The sequence below is a fragment of the Microtus oregoni genome, unplaced genomic scaffold (assembly GCF_018167655.1).
Source record: "Microtus oregoni isolate MIOR12 unplaced genomic scaffold, Mior012 000044F_ref0000062, whole genome shotgun sequence".
NCBI classification, from domain to species: Eukaryota; Metazoa; Chordata; class Mammalia; order Rodentia; family Cricetidae; genus Microtus; species Microtus oregoni.
Genome location: NW_024543218.1, coordinates 9,306,339 through 9,332,271, shown reverse-complemented (window position 1 = coordinate 9,332,271; position 25,933 = coordinate 9,306,339). Strand labels below are relative to the sequence as shown.

The 25,933-nt window shown below is 43.6% G+C and overlaps 1 protein-coding gene across 7 annotated transcripts in view; it reads right to left on the bottom strand.

Annotated features, from left to right (window-relative positions):
• The window catches only part of LOC121434735 (cyclin-dependent kinase 14), a 526,212-nt gene that overhangs the window by 56,885 nt on the left and 443,394 nt on the right, over positions 1 to 25,933 (bottom strand). For all 7 annotated transcript variants that reach the window (XM_041633665.1, XM_041633666.1, XM_041633668.1 and 4 more), the window contains one exon: positions 21,427 to 21,570. In XM_041633665.1, the coding sequence (XP_041489599.1) occupies positions 21,455 to 21,570 (116 nt within the window). In that variant the 3' untranslated portion in view covers positions 21,427 to 21,454. The remainder of the gene's footprint in view (positions 1 to 21,426; positions 21,571 to 25,933) is intronic.

The window sequence follows — 25,933 nt, the reverse complement described above, 5'->3', positions numbered from 1 at the left end:
TGAGTTCAGTTACTGAGCCCTTTGGACTCATACTCCATGGTCTACATTCTGGCTTCCCACAAGCAGATGGATGAGACAGGTAGGGTGTCATCACCGGGAAAGCCAAGGTTCAGAACTGCTGACTTAGCTCAGGACACCAAGCTTGTAAGTCATACAGTGAGGTCCCGGAGCTCTGGAAGCTAGGAAAGGCCTCCACAGGGCTGCCCCAGTTTCAGAAAGCTGCTGCAACTCAGCCAATTCCACAGAGCAGGACTGTGTAATACATGATTAACAGAAGGTCCATACGAGCAGGCAAATATGGAGGAAGCTCATAATGGCTCCCGTCTTTTGTTGAATAAGCACTGAAAAACACTTATCTTTAAATATAAGAGCCCCATAGAAGGGTCTGGCTTTGGGGCAATCTGTGTCACATAGATGTCCTCGTTCAATGTCAAGGGCAGGGAAAAAGAAAACAATCTCCGACTCTATATCAACTTTCCAGAGGAAGTCACATAAAATACACTTTGAGGAAAGTCAGCTTTTTTTGTTCTTAGGTCTTTGTTCTTTTCGTATTTGTCTTTGTTGAGGAATCTCTTCTCTTCATGGTTCTCAGCTCTCTAAGGACCTCATCAGGGCATGTGAAGCCGCTCCCAAGTCCTCCGTGCTCCTGTCACTGCTGCATGATTCTCTCGAAGGAACCAAACAGGAGCCATTACGGAGAGGACTAACGGCTTCTCTCTTTATTCAGTTGTAAAGCTTTCAAAGTCTGCTTATATTTAGTGTTGTTCAGAGCTTTTTTTCAAAAATGGAATTAATTAGAGAAAGAAGATTCAGCTTGGATGGAGGGAGGAAAGAGAGAGAGAGAGGAGGGAAGGGAGAGGGAGAGGAAGGGGGAGGAAGAAGGAAAAAAGGGAAGAGGAGGGAGAGGGAGAGAGAAACAGAACACAGGTCTAGCTGGCTCCCCAAATCTTCTCTAAAACAGAGAAACAACACAATGGCTGCTGTACTTAGGTCTGGAAACCCTAAGGGAAACCTGAGAAACCGTCCCTTCAATCTTCCGGCCATTGCATCCTTTGTTAAAAAACATCTTAGGTGGAAGTATAGAGTGTAAAGCAGATTAAAGTGGAATTACTTTGATGGGCAAGTTCAGGGGCTGGAGGTCTGCCCAATTCTCCCCTCCCCCTGCCTCCCAGGAGAAGCAATGAAGGGGATCTGAGGAGCAGGGGCTGCTTTGAAACTTGTTTTGGTTACAGCTCACTGTGAAGGAAAATGCATTTTATTAAGTGACTTAGTGTGGTATGGCAAACACGTGCACACAGTCACACACACACATGCACTTGGCTGAAAGAATCATTTCATGAAACCTAACTGACTCCTACTTGTGATCAGCGCAGGCAGCTCTTCTTTCCTATCTCCGTTTCTGCACCTAAGAGACACCCCTCCAGTCTAGCACAGTGACATCATGCTCCATCAAGGGAGTTCAAAGCCCTGCATTCACTACCCAGAAGAGATCTGCAGACACAGAACATGGCCCAGTCTGCACGTCTACCAACCAGTACTAAGGGCAAAACACAGCAAGAGGTGGTAGGTGGGACCCTTCCATCCTGGTGGATTCACTTGTGGGGCACTGCAGTGTTGACCTAGAGTGATGTCTGGTTCCTCCCTATGACAAAACACAGGCCAAGCGTACCTGGTTCCAATCTCATGAATGAGAACAGTAGGGAAGCCAGAACTGAGACCCCAGGACGAAGGTGCAGGCGAGACCTCATGCGTGCCGCAGTCCCATCATCTTGTTTTAGTTTTGCCTTGGCTCCACAAAATATCCTACATCCTTGCGGTCAGCTCGTGTTTTATTAAATCAAGAGAAGAGACCACTGCAGTGATGACGAAGGTGATGAGATTGTCATCAATGTACATAAAGTCTCCTTGCACTATGCAATCATCACCAACATGAGGGGGAGTGTCCTCTTTAGAAGAGCAATGGAGAAAATACTTCTGATGAATTTAAAGAATACTAAAGAGAATAAGAATGAAGAATTCCCAGTGCCTGTTGCTTCTCTCCTTGGGGTCCAGAGATAGTCAAAGGTTTTCCGCATTTTTCTCACTAATGTAAAAATTTAAAAAACAGAGAAATAAACAAATGTCACTATTTAAATGTTTGTCCCTTGTCACCTCCAATATCAACAAGAGGTTCTAAGAAACACACCCTTTAAAAAGAATCCAGACACCGTAAAGCCACAGCCAGACTTCAAACATATGTGCTTCCACACCACATTACAAAATGGACTTTTATAAACTTCGTTCTACAAAAATAAATAAGTCGAAGTAGTAGAAAAAGATAAAGCCTTCATACAGAATTGCAGCAATTATATACCCACAGCTACGCTATAACCCAAAACTTTGCAAGGGCTTTGATTACTGAACCATGGCCAAAGTGAATAATTTGCTTTTCACTAGGAAAACAAGCACATTCATTCCCGCCACAATGGAGAGAGGCAGTTTTAATTAAACCTTATCAAAAGATGAATAAGGAATACACTCAATACCCATTCCACAGAGCTCTATTTTCATCTGTTTAGTTTAAGCTCGCCATGTTCATGCAATAATTATCCACTGTCCAAGGAATGCCGGAGTTGTGTTAATGTTGGTAAAGATTTAATTAGCTCAATTATCTGGAGAGTATTGAAGTGAAGCTCGGCACAGTACAAATTTCTTCAGGCTTTATGCATATCTCTGATCCAAAAACATGAAACTGCAGTCGGAGTGAACAAAAGGCTCTTACCTCTGCAAGTCCACCACAGAAACAGTTCCACACCTCGTAATTTTATTACTCCAATTAAACATGCAGTCTTTAGAAGCACAGCCCGAAGGCTTATCTCCGTGTGTGTGTGTGTGTGTGTGTGTGTGTGTGTGTGCGCGCGCGCGCATGTGCACACAGTACATACAGTCAACTTCCTCAATCTGTAAATACGCTCTTAGAAAGTTAATTAAATTTGCCATTAGATAAATATTAACATCCAAAGTCCAACCCTTAAGAAGGTTCTCTTTTCTTCAACATAGCCTACATGTATTACCGTTTTCCCAGAAAGCAACACATTTAGACACTGTTGAAAGCACAGCGACACAGACAACTGTTTCAATCTGTCAGACACCCGGGACAGATAGTAGGGTTCATTTCAGAAAACAGATTGGCCCCCAGCGACCTGACCTTCCTGGTGGGAAAGAGAACACAGCGCCATGCTTGACAAGCTCAGCAACAAAGAGGTATATTCAAGTCCCCCCAACTCAGACATGCTTCTCACAGGGAATGCAAAGCAGGCCACAGAATGCAGCACTTTCAGCAAGGAGAGTTCACTCAGATCAGAGGCGGCAGCCCCACCATCACCAAACTGACATAGTTAGCAAAGTCGCAAGCACCGTTTCATCCTCCCACTCACAAGTTCAGAAAGCTCCTACCGGCCATTGCCAGTGTCTCAACTCCTGGCCTCACCTACGAGGATTCCCACCAGCTTCAGAGCAGCAGCAGAAGCCACCAGACAGGGGCTTCCTGATAAAAGGTGCCTCGTTTCTGTCACTGAGTCCATAGCCTTTCTCCCAGAAGCCAGAGCCTGTGAATCTCTCTCCTCACGTGTTATCAGTTCTGCTTTCACTGTGGAAATCAGACAGACATTCCCTGTTTTCATAGATACAGAAACATTTCTCATTATTTCCATTTTATGTTTGTATTGTGGGCTTCCAAGAAAGTCTAAAGTGAGCCAAAATCTAGCTTAAAAATCAACAACTATAAAGAAAGCGATAAGGCAATGGCCTTCATCAGGAAAGACGCAGGCTGCATTTGGCACTATAAAACAATGCATGTACTTTTTCCAGCTTCCAATGTCAAGTTTATTTTACATCCTAGTTGATCTATTACAGGCAATGTTTAGTTCATACGCACACATACACACTCATATGAAGATACTAGATTTCTTTACTTAGACATTAAGCTCTATGTGGAAAACCGTCAATTTAAAAGGCAGTCACACCTGTTCATACTACCCTTACAAACACACCAACTGCAAACAAAGTAAGACTGAGCATATGTGTTTATACACGTTTCCCTGATTTACAGGGGTTAAAAACACTAGGGAAGTTGAAACAAGTCTTGAGTTCAGGTCCCTGAATACTGGGATGGGAATGGGCTTCAGAAACACACAGCTCGCTCCAAAGGTGTAAATGTATATCATGGCATGCACTCACAGGGGAGAATACACCACGACATGCCACGTAGCACATTCCACGTTGGCAAAGAAGGAATCATTCTGAGAACGGGATGTAGACTCACATCACAAGCCCATCGCACCAGATTAAAGCCGAGGCCGGCGGAGAGTAGGAAAAGCTGTGCAGCAGAGCCCTGCAAACAGTTTATCTCAGCTAGGACGTGACCCTACAGGCACAGCAAATCCTAGAAGGAAGCAAATGACCCATGCTACTCAAAACTGCTTTTTATCTTGAGGAGGGGAGCATATTTTTGGTAAGTGAGCTGAGACCTCCTTTGTGTCCGCAAAGAAAGATTTAAGTGAGGGCTGGTTTTGCCTTGTTTGTGGACAGCAAGGAAGTGATGGAGGGGCCTGTTTGGCTTGGACCTAAAAGGGACTCTCAGTACTTCAGCGTTCTCTGCGTAAGAACAAAGGCGCTTGGGTTCAGGCTGCAACACGAGCCATTTTCACCACACAAATCCCCCCCCCTTTTTTTTTCCTGCTGGTAGGAGGGGAGACTTTGAGCCCTTTGGGTTTAGAAGATCTTCAAACAGACAATGGTGTGCAAACAGCCCTCAAGAACATAACTTCACTGGAGCAACCTCTAGGCTAAGCCTAAGGCTTTGAGAAAGGCTGATTTCCCTGTGCTCCTCACCCTGAACAAAGCCAGACCCACATTACTGACATCTCCTCTCTATGCATTAGGCCTTTGCAGGAAAAGTATGCAAATGCTACCCGGGCCCTTGTTTGAGCCTGTTCTTCCTGAGGTAGCTTTTCTCGGGGCTGACTCCAGCAGACCCTCCACGGCCTGGCTCTCAGAGACAAGCCTTCCAATTCTGCATCTTTGACACGTCTGACAGTCATAACCCTGGCCTGCTGCCTCTTCGAAAAGGGGCTCACTTAGTCCTAATTAACTATTCCGTGCATTTCCTAAGTATGGGAATTGTGCTAAAAGCCAACAAATGCTTCCCAGTCAAATCATTGGCCCCTGGGCAACCTCTTCCCTCTGACTCCTTGCACACATACCCTTCTCTTTTCTCGGCTCTTCGTTGGTAGTCTTCCATATGAACGGGTGGCATGAAGGTGGAAGTTGGAAGGCAGGCAGTTCAAAGGACAGACACGCTGAGTGGTGGAAAGCCACAGAGAAGGCCAAAGGGGTTTGAAAGTGGCACACTACAGTGTCTTCTGCTGGCAGAAACAGAGGCAGACACACACACACACACACACACACACACACACACACACACACCCCATGAATGTATTTATGTAAAATAGCCAGGGAAGAAGCAATGATTGGTCCCTGCAGATAAAAATCCTACAAATTCAGTTTTTCTCCATCTTGTTTTGATTTACTACATTTAAAAATTTTTATTTATTTATTTTACATCCCTGCCACAGTTTCCCTTTCCTTCTCTCTTCTTAGCCCCTCCACCCCCATGCCCCTCTGTCCCCACCCCCCAATTCACTTCTCTGTTTCTGTTCAGGAAAGAGCAGGTCTCCCATGGGGATGAACCAAAAACATGGCATATCAAGTTGCAGTAAGACTAGGCACCTCCCCTTGTATTAAGTCTGGGCAAGGTGACCCAGTATGAGGAGTAAGGTCCCAAAGGCCAGCAAAAGAGTCAGAGACAGGCCCTGCTCCCACTGTTTGGAGTCCAACAAGTAGATCAACTGTAATATGTGTAGAGAGCCTAGGTCGGTTTCATACAGGCTCCCCGGTTGTCTGTTCAGTCTCTGTAGGCTCCTTTGAGCCCAGGTTATGCTTCATCCAGCAACGAATGGAAACAGATGCAGATCCACAGGCAAACATTAGGAGGAGCTTGGGGAGTCCTGCAGAAGAGGCCGGGAGAGGATTGTAGGAGCTAGAGGGGTCAAGGACATCGCAAGAAAATCCACATAATCAAATTTATTTATTTATTTATTTATTTATTTTTTGTTTTGTTTTTCGAAACAGGGTTTCTCTGTAGCTTTGGTTCTTGTCCTGGAACTAGCTCTTGTAGACCAGGCTGGCCTCGAACTCACAGAGCTCCGCCTGCCTCTGCCTTCCGAGTGCTGGGATTAAAGGCGTGTGCCACCACCGCCCGGCCTCAAATTGATTTTCTTAATGGTTGATTCTTTGCAAAATTAAGTTTCAATTTCTACTACAAATAACTGGTACAATCAGAAGACAATGGCTTCGTCTCTCACCCGTAGCATACAGACAGGACAGAAATAGGTTCATGGATCTAAACGTTTGACGGCTCACTCACAGCTTCAGATGCTGGCAAGCAGGTGGTCGTTCATTTAAGACTGCTTATGTTTCTACAGGCAGACCAACCCCACTACCATCAGGAGCCATTTAGGATGAGGCTGGGTTATAAGAACATTATTTACCTGGAAGACTTTCCATCAGCCAAGAACTATTTAATTTTGTCCCCCAGAACAATCTAGAAAGCAGGTCTTCCTTGCAACATTGCCATCTGCTCAGGCCAGTTAGTCTTGGCAAAGGTAAATACATTAAAATCTGAACATGAAGATCCGTTGCTACCTGGATCCTGCTAGCTGATGCAGTCTCTTTTGCTGACTCTAAATTCCCTGCCTTCTTCCAGAACACTCCTAAAAGAAGTTGAACTTTGTGCCAGGGCTTTGATTTGGGGCTTGCTTCCCTTGTTCTAAAGCACCATTCCTCTTCATGGAAGAGAGAGCAGAAGGAACACAAGGGTTAGGAGACAGGGAGAAAGACTCTGTCCGGAGCGTCATCTTTTGAGTACGCCTCAACCATGGCAATCACGAATCGGCAGCAGCTGCTCGAGGCTTGCAGCAGACTGGTCCTGTTGATAGTCAGTCACAAACGGGGAATGGGAGCCATGCAGCCCTGCTCTTCCCTGCTGGCAGAGTCTAGCTGATGGGGAGCCATTGTCCTCAGTTGTGTACCCATTGGTGTGGTGAGTCTACCGGGCTCTAGTAGCTCAAAACCCATGGTCACATGGATGGTCCTGGCTAAGCTCAGTGGGTCATGAAACAAAACAAGACGTGAATATGAATATGGGAAATATATTTAAATGGAAGAAATGAGTGTAACAGGACGGGAAAAAAGATAAGAGAGGGTAGGGCAAGAATAATCAGAATAATGCATTATATAAATACATAAATGATCAAAGAACAAATTTAATTTACAGCAATAAAGAGGCAACACCATTCCTTTCCTTCATGATTTATGCAAATTCCAACTTCTCCTTCTGCTCATAGCCTCTCCCTTTGGCACTACTTGGGCAAAATCCTCCGGCAAAATTAGTTTATCCTTCATCTATTCCTCTGTATGGGCTTATGCAAACTTCTGTTGAACCCATTACGTTTGTTAGCTAGAATTATGAATACCTTTTTTACTGCTGCCCAGTACAACACCAATACTGTATTTAATTAATCTGCTGGGGAATGTTGTTTGACTGAAGAAAATCATGGAAACATGCTCTTGCCGCTCAGAGATGCACAGCTAAGAAAGGACACATTTTAGTAGCTTTCTACTTAGCTGCATGTACTTTTCTATCACAGCAAAACAAGCAGAAGTTTACTGTAGAGTTTTCAAACATTAGGAAACTATACTATAAACAGAATTTTTTTTAAAAAAAGAACAAAGAAAACCTCACTTACTTTTAGCACCACCAATCTTGCTTGAAAAGATTTTGAAAAACTACCCAGCTCGCAATGGCTAATCAAAGTTTTCCATACTCTTCTCAAACTCTAATTTTCTATCAAGAACTCTAATTTTATCAACAGCAACAGCTATTCATGGCTACCTTCCATGAATGACGTTTTCTGTGAATGGCAAACTTTTTTTTTCTGCTTATAAGAAAATGCTGTCAAATGCCTACCCAAGTTTGAATCTCCATAGTTTGCAAGTTTGTTTCAACTTAAATCTAGATTCTGGAGATCAAAGCATCTAGATTAGCGTGTAGATTAAACAAGGACCTGTGACCTCCTTCCTGGGACAAGCATGACACCTAGGGATGCGGTAGACAGGATTTATGCACTTGCTGATCCAAGAGTACGGACTTGATAAAAACAAATAATTTTAATTTCTTTGTTAAGAACAGTACTAAATGGAACTAGCCTTTAAGAAGCTGTAATTGAGCCAAGACCCTAGCCACCCTAAAATGGCTCCCTTGGTTAGGATAACTTTTTCCCTGCTCCCATATCCACCCTTCCTCCATCTCAATTGTCCCATTTCCCCAAGCTCTCTCCAGTCCTCCCCTTCTCCCTTCTCTCTCCCCATCTCCCCTTACCCCCACCCCACCCCCATGCCTGTGCTCCCAATTTTTGCCCGATGATCTTGTCAACTTCCAATATCCAGGAGGATAAATATACGTTTTTCTTTGGGTTCACCTTCTTATTTAGCTTCTCTAGGATCATGAACTATAGGCTCAATGTCCTTTGTTTATGGCTAGAATCCGCTTATGAGTGAGTACATACCATATTCTTCTTTTTGGGTCTGGGTTACCTCACTCAGGATAGTCTTTTCTATTTCCATCCATTTACATGCGAAGTTCAAGATATCATTGTTTTTTACTGCTGAGTAGAACTCTAATGTGTATATGTGCCACACCTTCTTTATCCATTCTTCTATTGAGGAACACCTAGGTTGTTTCCAGGTTCTGGCTATTACAAATAGTGCTGCTATGAACATAGTTGAACATATGCTTTTATAGTATACATCTCTTGTGTATATTCCCAAGAGTGGAATTTCTGGATCTTGAGGTAGGTTGTTTCCCAGTTTCCTGAGAAACCACCACACTGATTTCCAAAGTGGTTGCACAAGTTTGCATTCCCACCAGCAATGGATGAGAGTTCCCCTTACTCCACATCCTTTCCAGCATAAGATCATTGGTGTTTTTTATTTGAGCCATTCTGACAGGTGTAAGATGGTATCTCAAAGTTGTTTTGATTTGCATTTCCCTGATCGCTAAGGAGGCTGAGCATGACCTTAAGTGTCTTTTGGCCATTTGAACTTCTTCTGTTAAGAATTCTCTGTTCAGTTCAGTGCCCCATTTTTTAATTGGGTGGCTCTAGAGGGGTTCCCAGGTGGCCAAGGGGATTTCCCCAACTAGTTCCAGGGGCAGCAGAGGAGAGGGTGCCTGTATTGGCCTTATCCTATAGCCACACTAATGAATATCTTGCATATCACCATAGAACCTTCATTTGGTGATGGATGGAGATAGAGACAGAGACCCACACTGGAGCACTGGACTGAGCTCCCAAGGTCCAAATGAAGAGCAGAAGGAGGGAGAACATGAGCAAGAAAGTCAGGACCACGAGGGGTGCATACACCCACTGAGACAATGGGACTGATCTCATGGGAGCTCACCAAGGCCAGCTGGACTGGGACTGATGGAGCATGTGATCAAACCAGACTCTCTGAATGTGGCTGACAATGAGGGCTGACTGAGAAGCCAAGGACAATGGCACTGAGTTTTGATTCTACTGCATGGACTGGCTTTGTGGGAGCCTAGTCTGTTTGGATGTTCACCTTCCTAGACCTGGATGGAGGGGGGAGGACCTTGGACTTCCCACAGGGCAGGAAAGCCTGACTGCTTTTAGGACTGGAGAGGGAGGCGGAGAGGGAGTGGGGGGAGTGGGAGGGAAATGGGTGGAGGGGAGGAGGTAGAAAGTTTTAATAAATAAATAAATTTTTTAAAAAAGAAGCTGTAATTGGTGGTAAAGAACAGAACTCCCAGCAACCATCTGTTGTTGCCACTGCCTTGATTCATGGCATGGTAAGAAGCCAGCCCAGCTACCGGTGAGAGGGCTAGCACAGGTGAAGGGCAACATTTCAGGACGTGTACGAAAACCACTCTACTGTGCGGGGGCCTGGGTGGTAAACGCAGCACATGTGGGCCGACATCTCTTTACACGGAGGACGCTTCCTTTCCTGGGGCCCAGATCATCAGACCTGAAGATGAGATTGCAGCAATGCTCACCGGGTCCATAGAGTTTGGAAGGGTCAATATAGGGATGCCAAGCTCGATCAACAAAGAATTCAAAATATCAGAGTCCACAAAGGCAGTGAACACAGGGCTGACTTTGTAGCACTGAGCTGAAGAAAACGATAAGGAATGGGACCAGGCCTGAGCATCTCTCTCCTCCCTGTACAGCAGCCACCTCTGAAGTCTGGGCCACCTGCCTAAAAGAGAGTGACAGCCTGGGAAACCCACTGTAGGCAACCAACCATTTAAAATGAGCCTTGGGGAAAAACAAAACAATATTCCCACAAAACTGATAGATGTGAGGCACACCTCCAGTCCCTAATTAAAAATTCATATTTCTAATAAATCTGCCAATAAATTGAATTATGGTGATAAGTAATGTTCAATTTGGGTGAACCATTTCTCATACAGAAATGTGGAAAACCATATATTTATATATTCCCTTTAAGGCCACTTTCTGGACTGTACAATAAAACTCTCAAATGGAGAGAGGAAAGGATTCTCACTGATATTTCAATTTTTTGATTTGAAAGAACTAACCCAGTACAACTTGACAGCTATATGCGTAGATTAATGCTAAGCTTTTATGCGAGATGCAGACGAGAACGAATTTTGCACTGGTGTTTTGACGGGGAGGGTTTAAGAGTGCTATTCACCGCACACAGCAGTCTGGGGCCTCTTGATAAAACAGTCTTGGCTATTTAACAGTGGCCTCATAAAGTGTCTCAATACTTAGGAGGAAGAAGAAAGCCAGGGCAAAGACATCTGAACACATGTGTCCTCTGTAGAATGTGGGCACTGAGTAAACACTGTCAGTGCTCAGCCAGGAAGATCTGCAGCTGAGGCCTTCGTGATAAAACAACAAGATGCTGCTCTCCAAGCAAAAGACATCATAAAACTTCTTATCAAAGGAAAATACACTTTCTAATGGAATTTATGTAGGTAAAGGCTCCACACTAAGACGTATTCAATTCATTGTAAAAGCTACTGGTTTTAATCCAGGGCCTAGAACAGGAGTACATGTCAGGAAAAACCATTTTCTGCACCACCACCACACTCTTTTATTTTAAACGTGTAGGTTAATATACCTTATTTTTAGTTTTGTTTGTAAAGTGTTGATTGTGAACTGACATCTAGGCTGTAGTGGAATTGGAAGCTTCACCCTTAAGAAGAGCAAGGACTAAAAATTTAACCGTGGACCAAAATATGATGCAGTCATTGTCTAGTGTACCTTACTATTTTAGCGCAGGTCAGATGTAAATATCTCAGAAGGCACTGGGTCTCCTATATCAACGAAACTGCATGTAAATCAAGGACCCTGGTTTGATTCATGCAATTACTAAGCAGTAGGTGGAGACACACCAGCCCCTTCTGCTTCAGCATGCAGCTAAGCTAGTCCTGCACACACCAGACCCTAGGCTTCCGTATGCAGCTAACTAGTCCTGCACACACCAACCCCTTCTGCTTCAGTATGCAACTTACTAGTCCTGCACACACACCAGACCCTTCTGCTTCAGTGTGCAGCTAACTAGTCCTCCACACACCAGCCCCTTCTCCTTCAGTATGCAGCTAACTAGTCCTGCACATACAAGCCCCTTCTCCTTCAGTATGCAGCTAACTAATCTTGCACACACCAGCCCCTTCTGCTTCAGTATGCAGCTAACTAGTCCTGCACACACCAGCCCCTATGCTTTGGTATGCAGCTAACTAGTCCTGCACGACCAGCCCCTATGCTTTGGTATGCAGCTAACTAGTCCTGCACACACCAGCCCCTATGCTTTGGTATGCAGCTAACTAGTCCTGCACACACCAGCCCCTATGCTTTGGTATGCAGCTAACTAGTCCTGCACACACCAGCCCCTATGCTTTGGTATGCAGCTAACTAGTCCTGCACACACCAGCCTCTATGCTTTGGTATGCAGCTAACTAGTCCTGCACACACCAGCCCCTTCTGCTTTGGTATGCAGCTAAGTTAAAGTTGTCCATCTCTCTGTTTCTGTGGAATCATCACAATTGCACAGATAAAACATTTTAGAGTATGTCAGCTTTAATTAACGTAACATGACCTGATCATTTTCCCAGTTAAGAATAAAGAAGTTTGCATTCTTGAAATCTGAAGCTCAACCTGCAGATTATGCTAAGCGGCTTCAGTCTTAGTCCACGCTCCTCTGCTCGTGTCGGAAGGACAGCATTTGTCCCCTCTAGTGATAAACAAATTATACATGAAATCAATTCCACTTCACAATCATTTTTCCTATTGGGTATTATCTTTCCTTCCTTGCTCCCTCCAGTTAAGCCTGCATTCTGTAACTAGCTAATGAGCTGAGGGCTTTCTGTTCCAGGTGGCACCCCCTGCCTGGAAGTCATGACATTTCCCATTTCGAATGCTGCTGGCATTTTTCGACAGCTCCTGCTAACTAGCCTTTTTGACCTGCACTAAGAGGAACTCATCTGATCGAATCCTCTAACCTGCCAATCATTCCAGCAAATGATCTTCACAGTCACTCCCAAGGCAGGCATGGAAGGGGGGAAGAAAAGAAAAGCCGGGGAGAGAGCGAGGGAGTGGGCGAGGCTGCTGCCTCCTCTGCTACCTAATGAGAATATTTTAAGTCTCTGAGGCAGCCGGAACGCTGGAAAACGGGTGGGAAAATTAGGGCACAACTGAATGCCTGGCTCTGTAATTACTGATTTCTTTCCATCCTGCGATCATTTTGAGAGCAACACCTCTGAGATGTGCCGGTTTCTAAAGAACACAATAATACCCCACCCTACCCAGAGAAAATAGACTCATTTTCTCCTGCCACTATCAATATGCAATTCTCCTAATCCCGCTCTGTCAAGCGGCGTCCTTTGCAGAATTAATTATGCACTGTAAGCTTGTTAAGTGCGCATCTGTAAACCGAGGATGATGAGAATGTTTGTCACAGCCGAGACAAGCCCTCTTTTCTCCTCAGGCAGATTTGAGCGTGGCTACTGCTATGGATGGTGAGATGACACGCGAACACAAAAGCAAACAGGTACAAAGGGACTCGGTGTTACACGCTGGAAGGACTAAATTCCCAAGACTCACAGAATTTATAACTTTGAACATTGTTTAGTCAATGAGGTGAAGTTTTCTGTTTTTGTTTTTTCACATTTAGATGTGTCCGGCTTGCACGGAATCAGTGTATTCAATTACACTCACAGAATAACCCAATTACTTCACAAAGAAGGGTCCAGTGGGTGGCTTATTGTCAATGGATCGCAACTCTGTGCATCTCGCTATGGAGATACAGCATAATTATGTGTTATCATTATGCCACTGTATGTAATAAAATAAAGTAAGTACTGTACATGATCTAGCTGCATATGATAATCACACATCTTTCCCATTTATAGTAATTAAGCCAATAGCCTCATTTACAATAATCATGTAATTGAGAGCATTTTACTAATTGCATTGGAAATTATAATCCAGAGCAATTAAAAGTCCAAGGGTACCACACAGAACACCAACTACTTTAAAACAATGGCGCTAATTCAAAGGTGCTAATTCAAAATTTCACCCCAGTGTGGGAGCTGACTGAATAGTATTTGGCTTATATGATGATATTAGCCATGGGATAAATTTCTGCCAAATCCTCTAACTTTATATTGTTTTAGTTTTTCTAGACCTTGTACCATATTTCCAGAGGTGGAAAGGTAAGGCTCTAATCTATTTGCTGTTACTTCAACACTCTATGACTATTGAAAAATTAGTCTTTGATGTGTAGCACTGAGTATCAGTGTATGTATGTGAGTGAATGTGCGTGTGTATGCGTGTGTGTGTGTGTGTGTGTGTGTGTGTGTGTGTGTTGGTAGAAACAGCAGCCATTCTAAGTTCCAAAAGAGACTCAGTAAATTATACATTTGCATAACCAAATTCATGTTCTTAAAAGCTTTATCCACAGTAGCATCTCAGAATAGTGCAAACATTTTCCTAATTATACTTGTAATAATTTAGCTAAATGTTCAACTTTGCTGATTGGAAGACCTTTTAGGTGAGGTTTTTATTATACCTGCTAGAACTTTAATCTGCTTAAGGCCCTCATTTCAGGCTTGAGCCCTAATGTCTAGCCCTAACCCTGGTCCCACTTGTCACTCAGACAACGTTTGCACAAGAGGACCATCTCGGAGGGAGTGGTGAGGAGGACCTGTAGGACAAGAGGGGTGGCTGAGCTTCTTTCTGCCTTCCCCTCTCAGCACTGCCCTTTATACCTTGTCCTGCATGCATTACGATGTCAGCTCTGGCCATCAGCCCACTGCAGCTCAAACAGCCCTGTTTTATGCTCAGACACTTCTTAGAGTGCCAACAGACCACAAAGGCAGTCTGGTGGGACTCGGCTGCTCTCCTGGTATTAATAATACAATAAGGTGCAGTGAGGGCAAAGGCAATGCCTTCTGCACCCCCAAATCCATAAGAATCAACATTAGGTGAAAAGGAAAAATAGAATTCCTGAGCTGAGGACAACCAGTCACGGGTGGGGCCATACACTGTAAAATACAGTCTGGTTATTAATTACTCACACCTGTGCCTCCATCTATGTAAAAACTTTACTCAGATTATGCAGTTGGCAAAAAGCTTTGAGCTTTGAACTGTCAGAAGATGCAAGCTGCAGTGTTATTTTCTCTGCCCAACTCACAGTTTGAAAATATTCTAATCTAGAAATGCTAAAGCACACACACTTACACACACGAGGAGAGAGAGAGAGAGAGAGAGAGAGAGAGAGAGAGAGAGAGAGAGAGAGAGAGCTTGTTTTAGGATCCATGGGCTAAGAAGGCAGTCTGTGGAGTATGAAACCAGTGTCTTTTCTTTCAGTTACTTCAAAAACAAAACCTCAAGCAAACACCCAACACAAAAAGCCACAAAATAATAAGTAAAACAGAAACCAACCAAATAAACAGAAAACACACCTAATCAGAGAATGAAATAAAAAAGACAAGATCAAAAGGCTATCATTATTTTTAATATTAAAACTATAACTCTAAATTGCTTTTTTTAAAGGTAAGTACACTGTATTACTTAAACATAAAAGGCACAGCTTAGAAAAATAAAATGTTTATTCGCATTTACATATGGCAAATGTGGGGGAGAAAAAGAGAGAATTGTATTTAAGAAAGTCAGGGAATGATACTGCTTTTTTTTTTGGTTTTTCGAGACAGGGTTTTTATATAACTTTTCTATAAGTCTATTATTTCAATACAAAACCAAGTGGTTTACAAATGCTCTCCTGAAACACTGTAGAACTCTTCCATTCTGCTTTTAGATAGTCGATCCCTCATCTGCCTGTGTAGGTGGGGTGGTAATGGTGCTGAGTGTGGATTAGAGGTGCCCCAAGAAAAGGAAGGAGGTAGGAGGGAACAGAAGAGGCAAACTTCTACAATCTTTCCGCAGCCCTTTAGGAGGTAACAGACTCCTCAGCATGGAAGAGAGCTAAACGTGCAGGGGTATCCAACCTTTTGACATTTCCACAAATGGCTGTGGTCTACAGCACAGTCCTAGCCATGCTGGAATTCATGTGGTCACCCCATTACAGTAAAGGGTGTGGAGGTGGTCGGGTAGGAAACTGATTAAGTCTGCAGCATCTTCTCAGGCCAGTGCTTAGCACGCAGCATGCAGCGTGTACCAGGCACCACGCATCTTGTCCCATGCAACTTTACAGAGCAGACGTAAAGTTCTGTCTGTTTTCTAGTCCAGTTGGAGCAATGATAAAGACTGGGAGGATGCTTGGGTTCCTTCCTCTGCTCCTACTATTTCCACAAATGTTGTCAACTACCCAAGACAAAAGAAACGATGAAACTACAGCTGCTTGAGAAGAAACATTTGTTGGATCATGCAGAGTCCTGGCAACAACAAGAGAGACTGTGGTCTTCCTTCTCCTGAAAAACCCAGGTTTAACATTTGAATAAAGATGGTGATACATCCTAATAGCCATTCTCTTCATCTGCAACTGTTGTTGAGAAAATGCAATAGGACTTAACAACAACAACAAACTTTAGCCAACAGCTCCAAATACCTGCCAATGAGGATCTGAAATACCGCATGGATGTCACTGCGCATTCAAGATGAGCCTTCCTCTCACGAGTCTAATTATAACCATGTCCCACGCAGCCAGATTAAGGCTCATTGTAGGCACATGGTTTGCCTCACAGAAGCTTTTGGGACAGACAAAACCGGAGCTGCATTTTGAAGGGTCCTTATAAATCATGTGGCCACTTGGCTTATAGCTGGGTGAACTGAACCAGACTCAGTCCTGACCTTGAAGTGGCCTGGGATCAGGTTGTAGCATATAAAGGGGTGGTTGACCCAACAGTCTCACTCTCTTCTTCTTGATGATGGTTATGAAATATAAAAACCGGAGCTGCTTTCTAGGAGGGTTTTAGAATCTAAGGCAGTAAGAGCCCAGCAGTCAACTCCTCCAGAAGTCGGACAAAGGGAGGAGAGACGAAGATGGATCCAAGAGTAAGCAAAAGCAGGCAGCAGAAGCCACAAAGGAAAGGGAAGACGGGGGCAGTACGAGCTGACAGGGACCAAAAGTGTGAGCCACTACAATGTCACAGCATGGAGGAGAGCCACTGGTGGCTGCATATCCTGGAGCAGTTTCCAGAGTCAATATGGCAGACAGATTACGGCTACTACTGACTTCTGTCCCGTCTTTGTGAAGCCTGTCTGTGCCCCTCCTCTTGCCCAGAGCTAACTGAGGGTGTCACTGGGGCACTTCACTGGAGGAATGCCCCTGCTAGCCTCCCTTCATGTCTGTTCCCGAGAGCACCGAGCGCTGTGTCTCTCCTGTCTCCTTGCTCTGCCTCTATTCCTCTGGCTTTGCCATGTGCCTTGTTCCTCTCTTGAACACAGGGTGTTCTTCTGAAGTGATCTGAATCTAGCAATAAACTCAGCTCATTTTTCCTGATTTCTCCTTTAAAGGGTGGATAAGAGAAGTGTTTCTCCACCAGTACTGCCCAGAGGGCACTGCAGAGTGACCATAGGTTTCAACTACCCAGCACTCAAAATTCTACCAAGGAAGAGATACTGAAGGAGAACTGAACTTAATTAAAAATAATTGTAAATAGGCACACAGTTACTGTATTATATTCCATTACACCATTCTTTCTTATGGAAAAGGAAGAAAGGGGAAAGGGAGAGATTAATAGAAAGACAATTAAGTTTTTTAGTTCATGTGATAAAATGCTATTTTCCTAGTTTATCTTTACCCTGTCCTAACTCAAGTAAGTTGTTTATTTTACCTTATAAATCTATAACCCCTGAATATCTAGTGAAGACATCACTATCTGTGCTCCCCTCAAGTTCTTAAATTAAATTAAATAATTTTATGCATGAGTATTGTACTTATGTCATTTCCTTTCTCCAGCCCATCCAGTACCCTGCTCTACTCTTTTTGACCTCTTTGGTTAGTATAGTTACACACACACACACACACACACAAAACCAAAAAATATATAAATTCAGTCTACCTAGTCCATTTAGTTTGCTCCTGTGTATACATTGTCTATGGGTGACCACTACCAGGTGTTAGGTAACCAATTAGGGAGTTCAACCCAGGGAAGATTGATTCTCTCTCTTTCAGTTATCAATTAATGACCATTGGAGTTTCTTAAAATATAGATTCATGGGCCCTAGAAAGTAAGTTGCAAACTCTGCAAGCATTTGGTATCCCGGAATGTGAGATGTCCATTTTCAGAGAGTGTAGCAAATATGGCAAACAAACAAAATACCAAATAAACTATCCTGATCCTATTCAATGAACGTTTCTTGAGCAATTAACTCTAATCTCTTTACCTAAGAAACCACTTTTAGGAAATAACTGTTTACTGACTGAGGTAGGCAAAGAGAGAATAACCATTGTTTCATTACCAGGTAATTCTTAAATCATGCAGACGAAGAACGATAACGTGCTGAAACAGAAGGAGGCCGCCAACGCCGGCAGAGTGAACCTCTTGCAATTGAAGCAAACAGTATTACTTCGCGCACTAGACACGTTCTTTGTGAGTTTACATGGAGATTGATGGAGTCTGAAGACCAACTGATTTGCTGTAAAAGGGATGTCTTATCCCTACACTTCATAAAAGAAAATTTCTATGTATATTTGAGACTCCCTCAGATCTCAGTCAACTCTTCGTGGTGACCAAACAAGTGGTCACAAGCTCTGAAACAGCTGGGGTGTCTCTAGAGAATCACAAAATGTAGGGACTCTGCTTCAATCCCCAGGGGCGGTTACCCCTACTCTTAACCCAGGAACTTGCAGCTTTCTTTTCAGTTAATTTTGCTACAAGACTCTAAAACCCAAATTGCTTTCTTCTGCATAGCAAAATGCATCTCATTAGCTTTTCCACTAAGGCCAATTTATGTAAATCCAACATTATTAACTGAATAATTGAAGTGACCTTAGTTTGCGAGGAAGGAAATAGCGTGGCATTGAGGTATTGGAGAAATATTAGGACTTGAAGCATGCCTGCCTGCCCAGTCCCTTTTATTTCAAAAACAGCACGGCATAATGCAAGTTCCACACTAAGAGCCCTGCTGATCACCAGAGGGAGGTGGCTAAAACTCTAGCCTGTATTCAGGCTCTTCCCCTCTTTCTGCTTCCCAGTCACTGTGGGTATTATTAAAAAAAGCTGATATACTCTTGTAAAATTGAATATGCCACAGACTGCTATAAACATGTGACAAATAAATAAAAAATCAGAAAATCAAAGACTAGAGGATTTTATCTTCTTTCTTCCTGAGAAGCACTTATTAACATGACTTTTAGCTTGGAATTCATCTACTGGTCAGAAAGAAGCCACACCATATGCTGCCGGGGACCAACAAACAGGCTGCATTGTCTGATCTCTAACATCGAAACATTTGGTAGTCATACTTGCAAAAATAAGATACTAAGATGATTTATTTTTCTATTGACAGAATCCAGTGTTCCAACAGCTTTTCTGAAAAGAATTGAGATCTTGCTTTAGTGGCCTACTGAATCAGATGTCATAGCTGGAGCAGCAGTAGCACTGAAGCCTTCAAGGTGATAAAACAGGGCCAACACTCATAGGGAATGTCCATGTACTGTTGTCAAACACTTGTAGAGGGAATCATGCACTGTGGATCCAACTCTGGATCTGGTGTGAGGAAGCACTACACGATCTATAAGGTCTGCGGCTGCAGTCCCAAGCACCTTTGTAAACCAGCCAGTTTTGAATCTTCCCGGGCAATGCTCTGTTCAGCCAGGTCTCTTTGATTTCTACAAGGATGAGTTGATCTCGAACACATCATTGCAGCCTTGACTGCATCGGTCAGGAGCATTCAGAGGAGTCAAGAAGAAAGGACATGTATGGTCCTGGGGTGGAAAGACAGACTTGCCTGTGTGCATGTGTCAATAAAACGGGGCCCACTTTTTGTTCTCTTTCTACCTAATCAGCTAAGGAGTCTGCAGTGTGGGAGCTAAACACTTTTAAAATGTGCATGCCACATACAACTCTCATGAATCAACCCACTCTTGGAAACATGAGGCTACCTGTGGAGCTGCAGGCTTAAGAGCAGCAGCTCCTGGCCAGCCTTTACAAGACATATTTTAACTAGGAATCTTTTTTTCCCCTTCCAAATCAACATAAATCTCTACTGCATCCCTAGGCCAGCAAAATTAAACTCCATGCTGAGAGCATGAAAAGCTAAGTTCTAAAATCGCCAAAGACACTTGGCAGGTCTTTCACAGGGCTGGGTATATATTTGAATTTACAGTCCTTGCCATCTGTCCACTTAGCTTCTTACCAGATTTTCAAATAGAAGAAAATCAGGCCATTCCCCAAAACACATTTAAAAAAAAAAAGACAAACATGGCATACTTATAATCTTAATACTAGGGAGGCAGAGACAGAAGAATCCCTTAGGCTTGCTGGACAGCTAGTCTACCTGAATCAAAGAGTTCCAGGTTCAAGGAAAGACTCTGTCTTAAAAAATAATGTGGACAGAGATTGAGGGAAGAACTTGGTATCAATCTCCGGCCTACACTCCCATTCCACCCCTACACACACAAACACACACACACACACACACACACACACGTGTGCAGAGTTTTTATTGTACACATCATTCAGCTCACTTTACTTGGCATTTATGGGACACAGAAGTGATGAACATGCTTAACAGAAACCAACATTAAGAATGCTTCCTCACAAGGGAAGCTCTTTCTCCATTTGCCGAAGACTGAGATTTGGCCAGTGGTGGCACACGCCTTTAATCACAATACTCAAGAGGCAGAGGAAGATAGATCTCTGAGTCTGAGGCCAGCCTGGGCTACAGGGGGAGTTCCAGGACAGCCAGGGCTACACAGAAGCCCTTACTTGAAATGACAAACAAACAAACAGAGGGAGATGTTACAAAGCCCAGACATTGCTCTCTGGTAACCCAGAAAGACACAACCTTCCAGACATTGCTCTCTGGTAACCCAAAAAGACACAACCTTCCAGACATTGCTCTCTGGTAACCCAGAAAGACACAACCTCCCAGACACTGCTGTCTTCTGCTGGCCACTGGGCATGTGGGATGACTTGGTAGGCTGACATGCCTGGACACCACCAAGCTAGTTTACAGTTCCTACCTGCAAAACAGTAGAGGTCAAAGAACTAAACTGTGAAAACCAAAGCTTTACTATGATAGGTCTGTGGCAGGGGCCAGACAGGAATCGGAAACCAATGAGGGCCCAGTGGTCAGCTTATTTTAAAACAGGGACAGGGCTTCTCCTTATCACACATAAAATTTTAAGAAGGAATAGAAGGAGTATTGTCAGAGTTGCCGATGCTTCATGGAAATCGAGACGTCCATATGAAATATCCTCATTTTAAAATGACAGTAAATAATTTAAAAAAAATTTTATTGGTCAGACAAAACAGCTTCATGCTCAAAAGGTGCAGGTCAAAGTGGAACTTTCCTAACATCGGTGATGAATTCAAGATCAGTTAAAGTAGACACTCGTGACTCAATGGTTTGCATGTGACCGCATTACTAATGCACATGACGCAGCGGAACTTGGCTCACAGCCTAGGTGGTGCCTGAAAACACTGACAGTCCTGATTGGTCTCTGCCCCAGCCAAATGTTCGATGAATGCCAGAATAGCCCATGGAACTCCTAAGACAGTTTCCGGGGGAAATGAGGCTGAAAGACTTCAGTGAATAGGTCTCTTCCATGCCTATTATGAATATTACTTTCCAGTAAAGCAGCGTCTCTTACCTGTGCTCTCCTGAGAATGCCGGGCTTGTCAGTGCTTGCTGTTCGATAGACTTTTGCCATAACTATTGTTTTTCCCAAAGGCCCTCATACTGTCTCCAGCTTCCGGCTGCAATCTCACATTAGGGACCGTAAAAATAGAAGACACTGAGGAGAGAACGAGAAGGTTCCATTAACACAGCTATAAGCACGTTGACACCATTTCGTCTAAAGGGAAATGGAGACTACAGTGCAGTCTGGATTCCCAGCATGGGGCACACTGTGGTATGTGTTTGCGTTTGAAATGCCAGTGGTCAAAAGCACACACACAACTATAAACATTTCCACACATACACACGTACACACATATCCACTTGCACAACACAGAGCCACAGATCCTGTTTCTATGATCTTAGAACACTAAACCTGGATTTGGAGACAAGCCTTTGCCATTCTTTCAGCCATTCATGACAGAAGTAGGCTGTTACTCTAACATTTCCTGGGAATCGTAGATTCCTACAGCAAACAAATCAGAGGAGAAGGAAATGCTGGCTTGCGACCTTCTGACTGTGAGGGGGACAAAACAAACAACTAAACACATCTAATAAATAATGGTAAGTGTTGTGAAGAAGGAAAGTAGAGAAGGAAAAAAGCAGATGTTGGAGAGACGGTCAGAGCAGTCCCTGATAGAGAAGGTATGTTTGAGCAGCCATGTGAAGGCGAGGGGGCAGACAAACCCGGAGGGGAAGCAAGCCCCAAAAAATGGAGAGAGGAGAAGCCAGAGCTGACTTCAGGGAGGCAGGGGAAGGGGTCTGAGCTCTTGTGAATATACAGGAGGGGAGCGGCAAGGTGAGCTGTGGGCTGGTGTGGCTCTGTGCAGGCACGGGACAGGAGCCGAGGAAACAACAATCGCCTCCATCACCCAGAAAGATGGTGTTGCCATTTACTCTCAATAGCAGGAATTCAGCAGGAGCAAGATGGGGTGAAAAGCTTGAGTCTGAATCTAGTAATCCTACCTTTTCAGTATCTACTATGAGAGTCAGGAGAGCGAGGACTAGGAATGGGACTTCAGGGGCCCCCAGTGTTTGGATGATATCTACATCTCGAGACTGGGTGGAATTACCCAGCTCTAGGGAGTGAGCCAGACCGGAAGGTCTAAGGAGGACACATTGGAACACTAACCATGTGCCTCAGCCTGCCAGCCTGGCATAGGAGAAGAGCTTGCAGAGGATAGACCTAGGAGATGAAAAGGAAACCGTGAAAGAATCCTGTCCAGGAAACCAAGTGTCAGCAGAAAGAGGTGGCAGATACTGTGTGAAATTCCAGTGACAGATCAACGTGAAAGCTGGGGAACCCCGCAAAGACAGAGGTGTTGAAATGGCACCATAAGAGCTATTGCTGCCTGGGGGGAAAGAGTCAAGACACAACGGGAAAGGGAAACAGCAAAGCCTTTTGAAGTAAGTGCGCTAGTGGGGCAGCTCGGTAATGCAGGAGCTTAATCCCAGCACTGCAAGGCAGATGCAGGCCAGGAGCTCTGTGAGTGCAAGGTCAGTCTATTGATACAGTGAAACTCTGTCTCAAATAAAGTTATTAATTAACGAAAGAAGAAAACAGGTGTGCTCGCTACACTCATAAAAAGATGGCGGCCTTGCGGTGTTAAGGTATTATAGAGGACCATGCGGGTAAAGCTGCATATTACATCTGGGAGGGTCCCTCAAGACTACCATGCCTTCCTCAGCTCACTCTCTGAATGAGAAGTGGAAAGCACAGAGGGACGAAGGCCCATGTCCACAGTTGCCTGACCAAGACCCGGGGAGCTGAACTTCCAGTCTGAGGTCCTGCTCAGTGATCTCCACACCGAATCAATTTGCCGGCCTTCTTTTAGGAGATTTGAGTTTTATGACTTAGCAAATGAATGTAATAAAATCAAGGACTCTGTGCTGTGAAGTATATTTTGTTCATTTACTTTGACAAGCATAGTTCAGCTTCAATTATTTATGTAACTTGACAGTATACACAGGAGAATGCGCCGTGGTGTGCTTGGGGAAAGTAATGAATTTCTTCTAAATGAGCCTCTATTTACTGCCCTGCAATTAAATCTTTTTGAAGAAGTAGAGCAAGGCTGCTGGGGTTTGGGGACAGGAAGAGAATGCCCTTGGTCAGCGTTAACTGTCAGGCAGATCCCTAGGCGATTGTTCAATTTCTTTCCCTTGATGTATTTATTTTATTTCCTACTTTGGTGACACTAATTCTTCACTTCTAAATTTTATTACATAGCCACAATAAATGTTCTAATGGGCTTCAGTGACCATTTGGAGAAGTCAGCTGAGTTTTGCACTTCCTAGCCCTGTTCCTGGAGAATCCAGATCAGCCGTATCAGCCCTATTATCTGGTCCCAAACAGCTCCACCGACTCCATGGATTCTCATACCTATGTGGGCCGCACACACATGGGGTCTGATTAACCAAAGCATGCCAAGGCTGGAGACCAGTATTCTCCTTTTAGCTTGATTTCAGGTTCTGCCTTAAGTTGTTTTGGTGTGGTTGTCTTGTGGACATTCTTCTATAAAGTGCTGAGAGCCATCAGAGACAAAGAGCTTTGTGGAATGAATTGGGCCCCCTTTCAAATTGATGTTAGTGGCCCCAGCCCCGATGTGTTGGTATCTGGGGATGGGACCTTGGGAGGTAATGAAGCTCAGAAGCTTAGATGACCTTAGGAAGGGAGTGGTCCTCACAATGGGATTAGTAGCTTTATAGGAAGAAGAGCAGAAACATGTTCCTCTCCCTATGAGGACCAAGCAGGGCAGGCCTCTGCCAGCCTGAGGACAGGAACAGAATCAAGCAGTCTATCTTCATCTTCTGTCTATCCCTGGAACTATGAGGATAAATATCTACTGTTTCAGCCTCCCCCGCTGTGCTAATTCCTCATGACAGTGTGAGCTGACCAAGATAGCAGGTTCCTCAGGCTGGGGATCAGCACCACCACTTGTGGACTCGTCCTTCTGTTGGTTCTGCAGTACTGGCAGGTCCATCCTCCCCCAAATGCTATTGAAAGGGAAGACATGAAGGTTCTGTGGCTGTCACCAACTCTGCCATTTGCCGGACAGTGAACTTTACAAAAAAACTACACAAATCTGAAGTTTTATGTGAAGACTGAAAATTTCCGAGTACAGTCAGTCAAGTACAAACTCACACAAGAGTCAAGCAGCCTAATTCCTGAAGTCGCATAAGTCTGGGGATTCTTTGTTTTGCAAACATGTTTACAAGGGCAGCCACGTTGTTCTAAATGGAAATGACTATAGTATTTAATACTGGGATTGTCCTTTCTTGCGAATGGATTTATCCTTCATAATGATTATCTTCTAGACGCAGAAATAGCATTTCTGTAACTCAAAATTGTTACCGGAGGCATTTAGTAGAATCTCGCTTTAAAAATATAATGATTTTTCATCTTTATTCTCCCCCCTTCAAAAGGTTTCACTGCTCGTGATGTTTAACGTTATGCAGAGACGTGTTTCTGCCAATGAATATCGCCTTATGGTTATGCTTCTGCAAATGGCCTGCTGTGAGCTGATAAAGGGATTAATGCAGCCAAAATTCTTAATCTGTGAAATTACAAATTAAATTCTCATATTAAAAATACCACCCTGAGGTATTTTTTGTGGTTTTAATTCCCCTCTGGTGTTCTGCATACATTGCACTTGTTAATGACGGGGGCAAGGCTGTCTCGGTTGGCAGTCTGCTGCTCAGTGATAATGTGTAGGCATTTACTCCCTTACAGAAACTGGATTTAACCACCGGCTGATAAACTAAGTGGCAAGGGGGTAATAAGTCCATATTAACAGGAAAGTACTACTACAGAATTCAGAATTCGCAGACCCTCAAAATTTGACTTAAACCCAGCCATCAGGTTGACTGGGATTGATATGTCGCTAAGGAGGGGTGAGATCAAGGTGGAAGCTATACCGCATGGGGAAAACAATCCTCAGTTCTGAAGTTCAGGAAGCCATACACTAATGATCCCATTTGCACCTTTTGTTTTTGAAAGTATAAAGATATGCATGATCAATTCACTATTTTGTTTTGTTTTTTCATAGGTTTTAATCTTGAATTTTCTTTAAAAGGTTGGGATCACTGCTGTAATAGATGGCAGATCTTTGGAAAGGAAGTAGTATGGATGATAAAGGAAATATAGGCTAGGAATAATTGAGATGTTACAGAAGATTTGTAAGCATAAGGAGAGAATTAGGTCAATACGTCTACAGTTACCTTAGGGCTACAAGAAAATGGATAGAAATAGTGTGAGATATCTATCTATCTATCTATCTATCTATCTATCTATCTATCTATCTATCTATCTATCTCTATCACTGTCTGTCTATCTATCTATATATCTATCATCTATATCTATCTATCTATTTATATATCTATCATCTATCTATATCATCTCTATCTCTCTATCTCTCTATCTATCATTTATATCTATATATCTATGGATCTATCTATCTAATTTAGCTTGAGAAGGCTCAAGG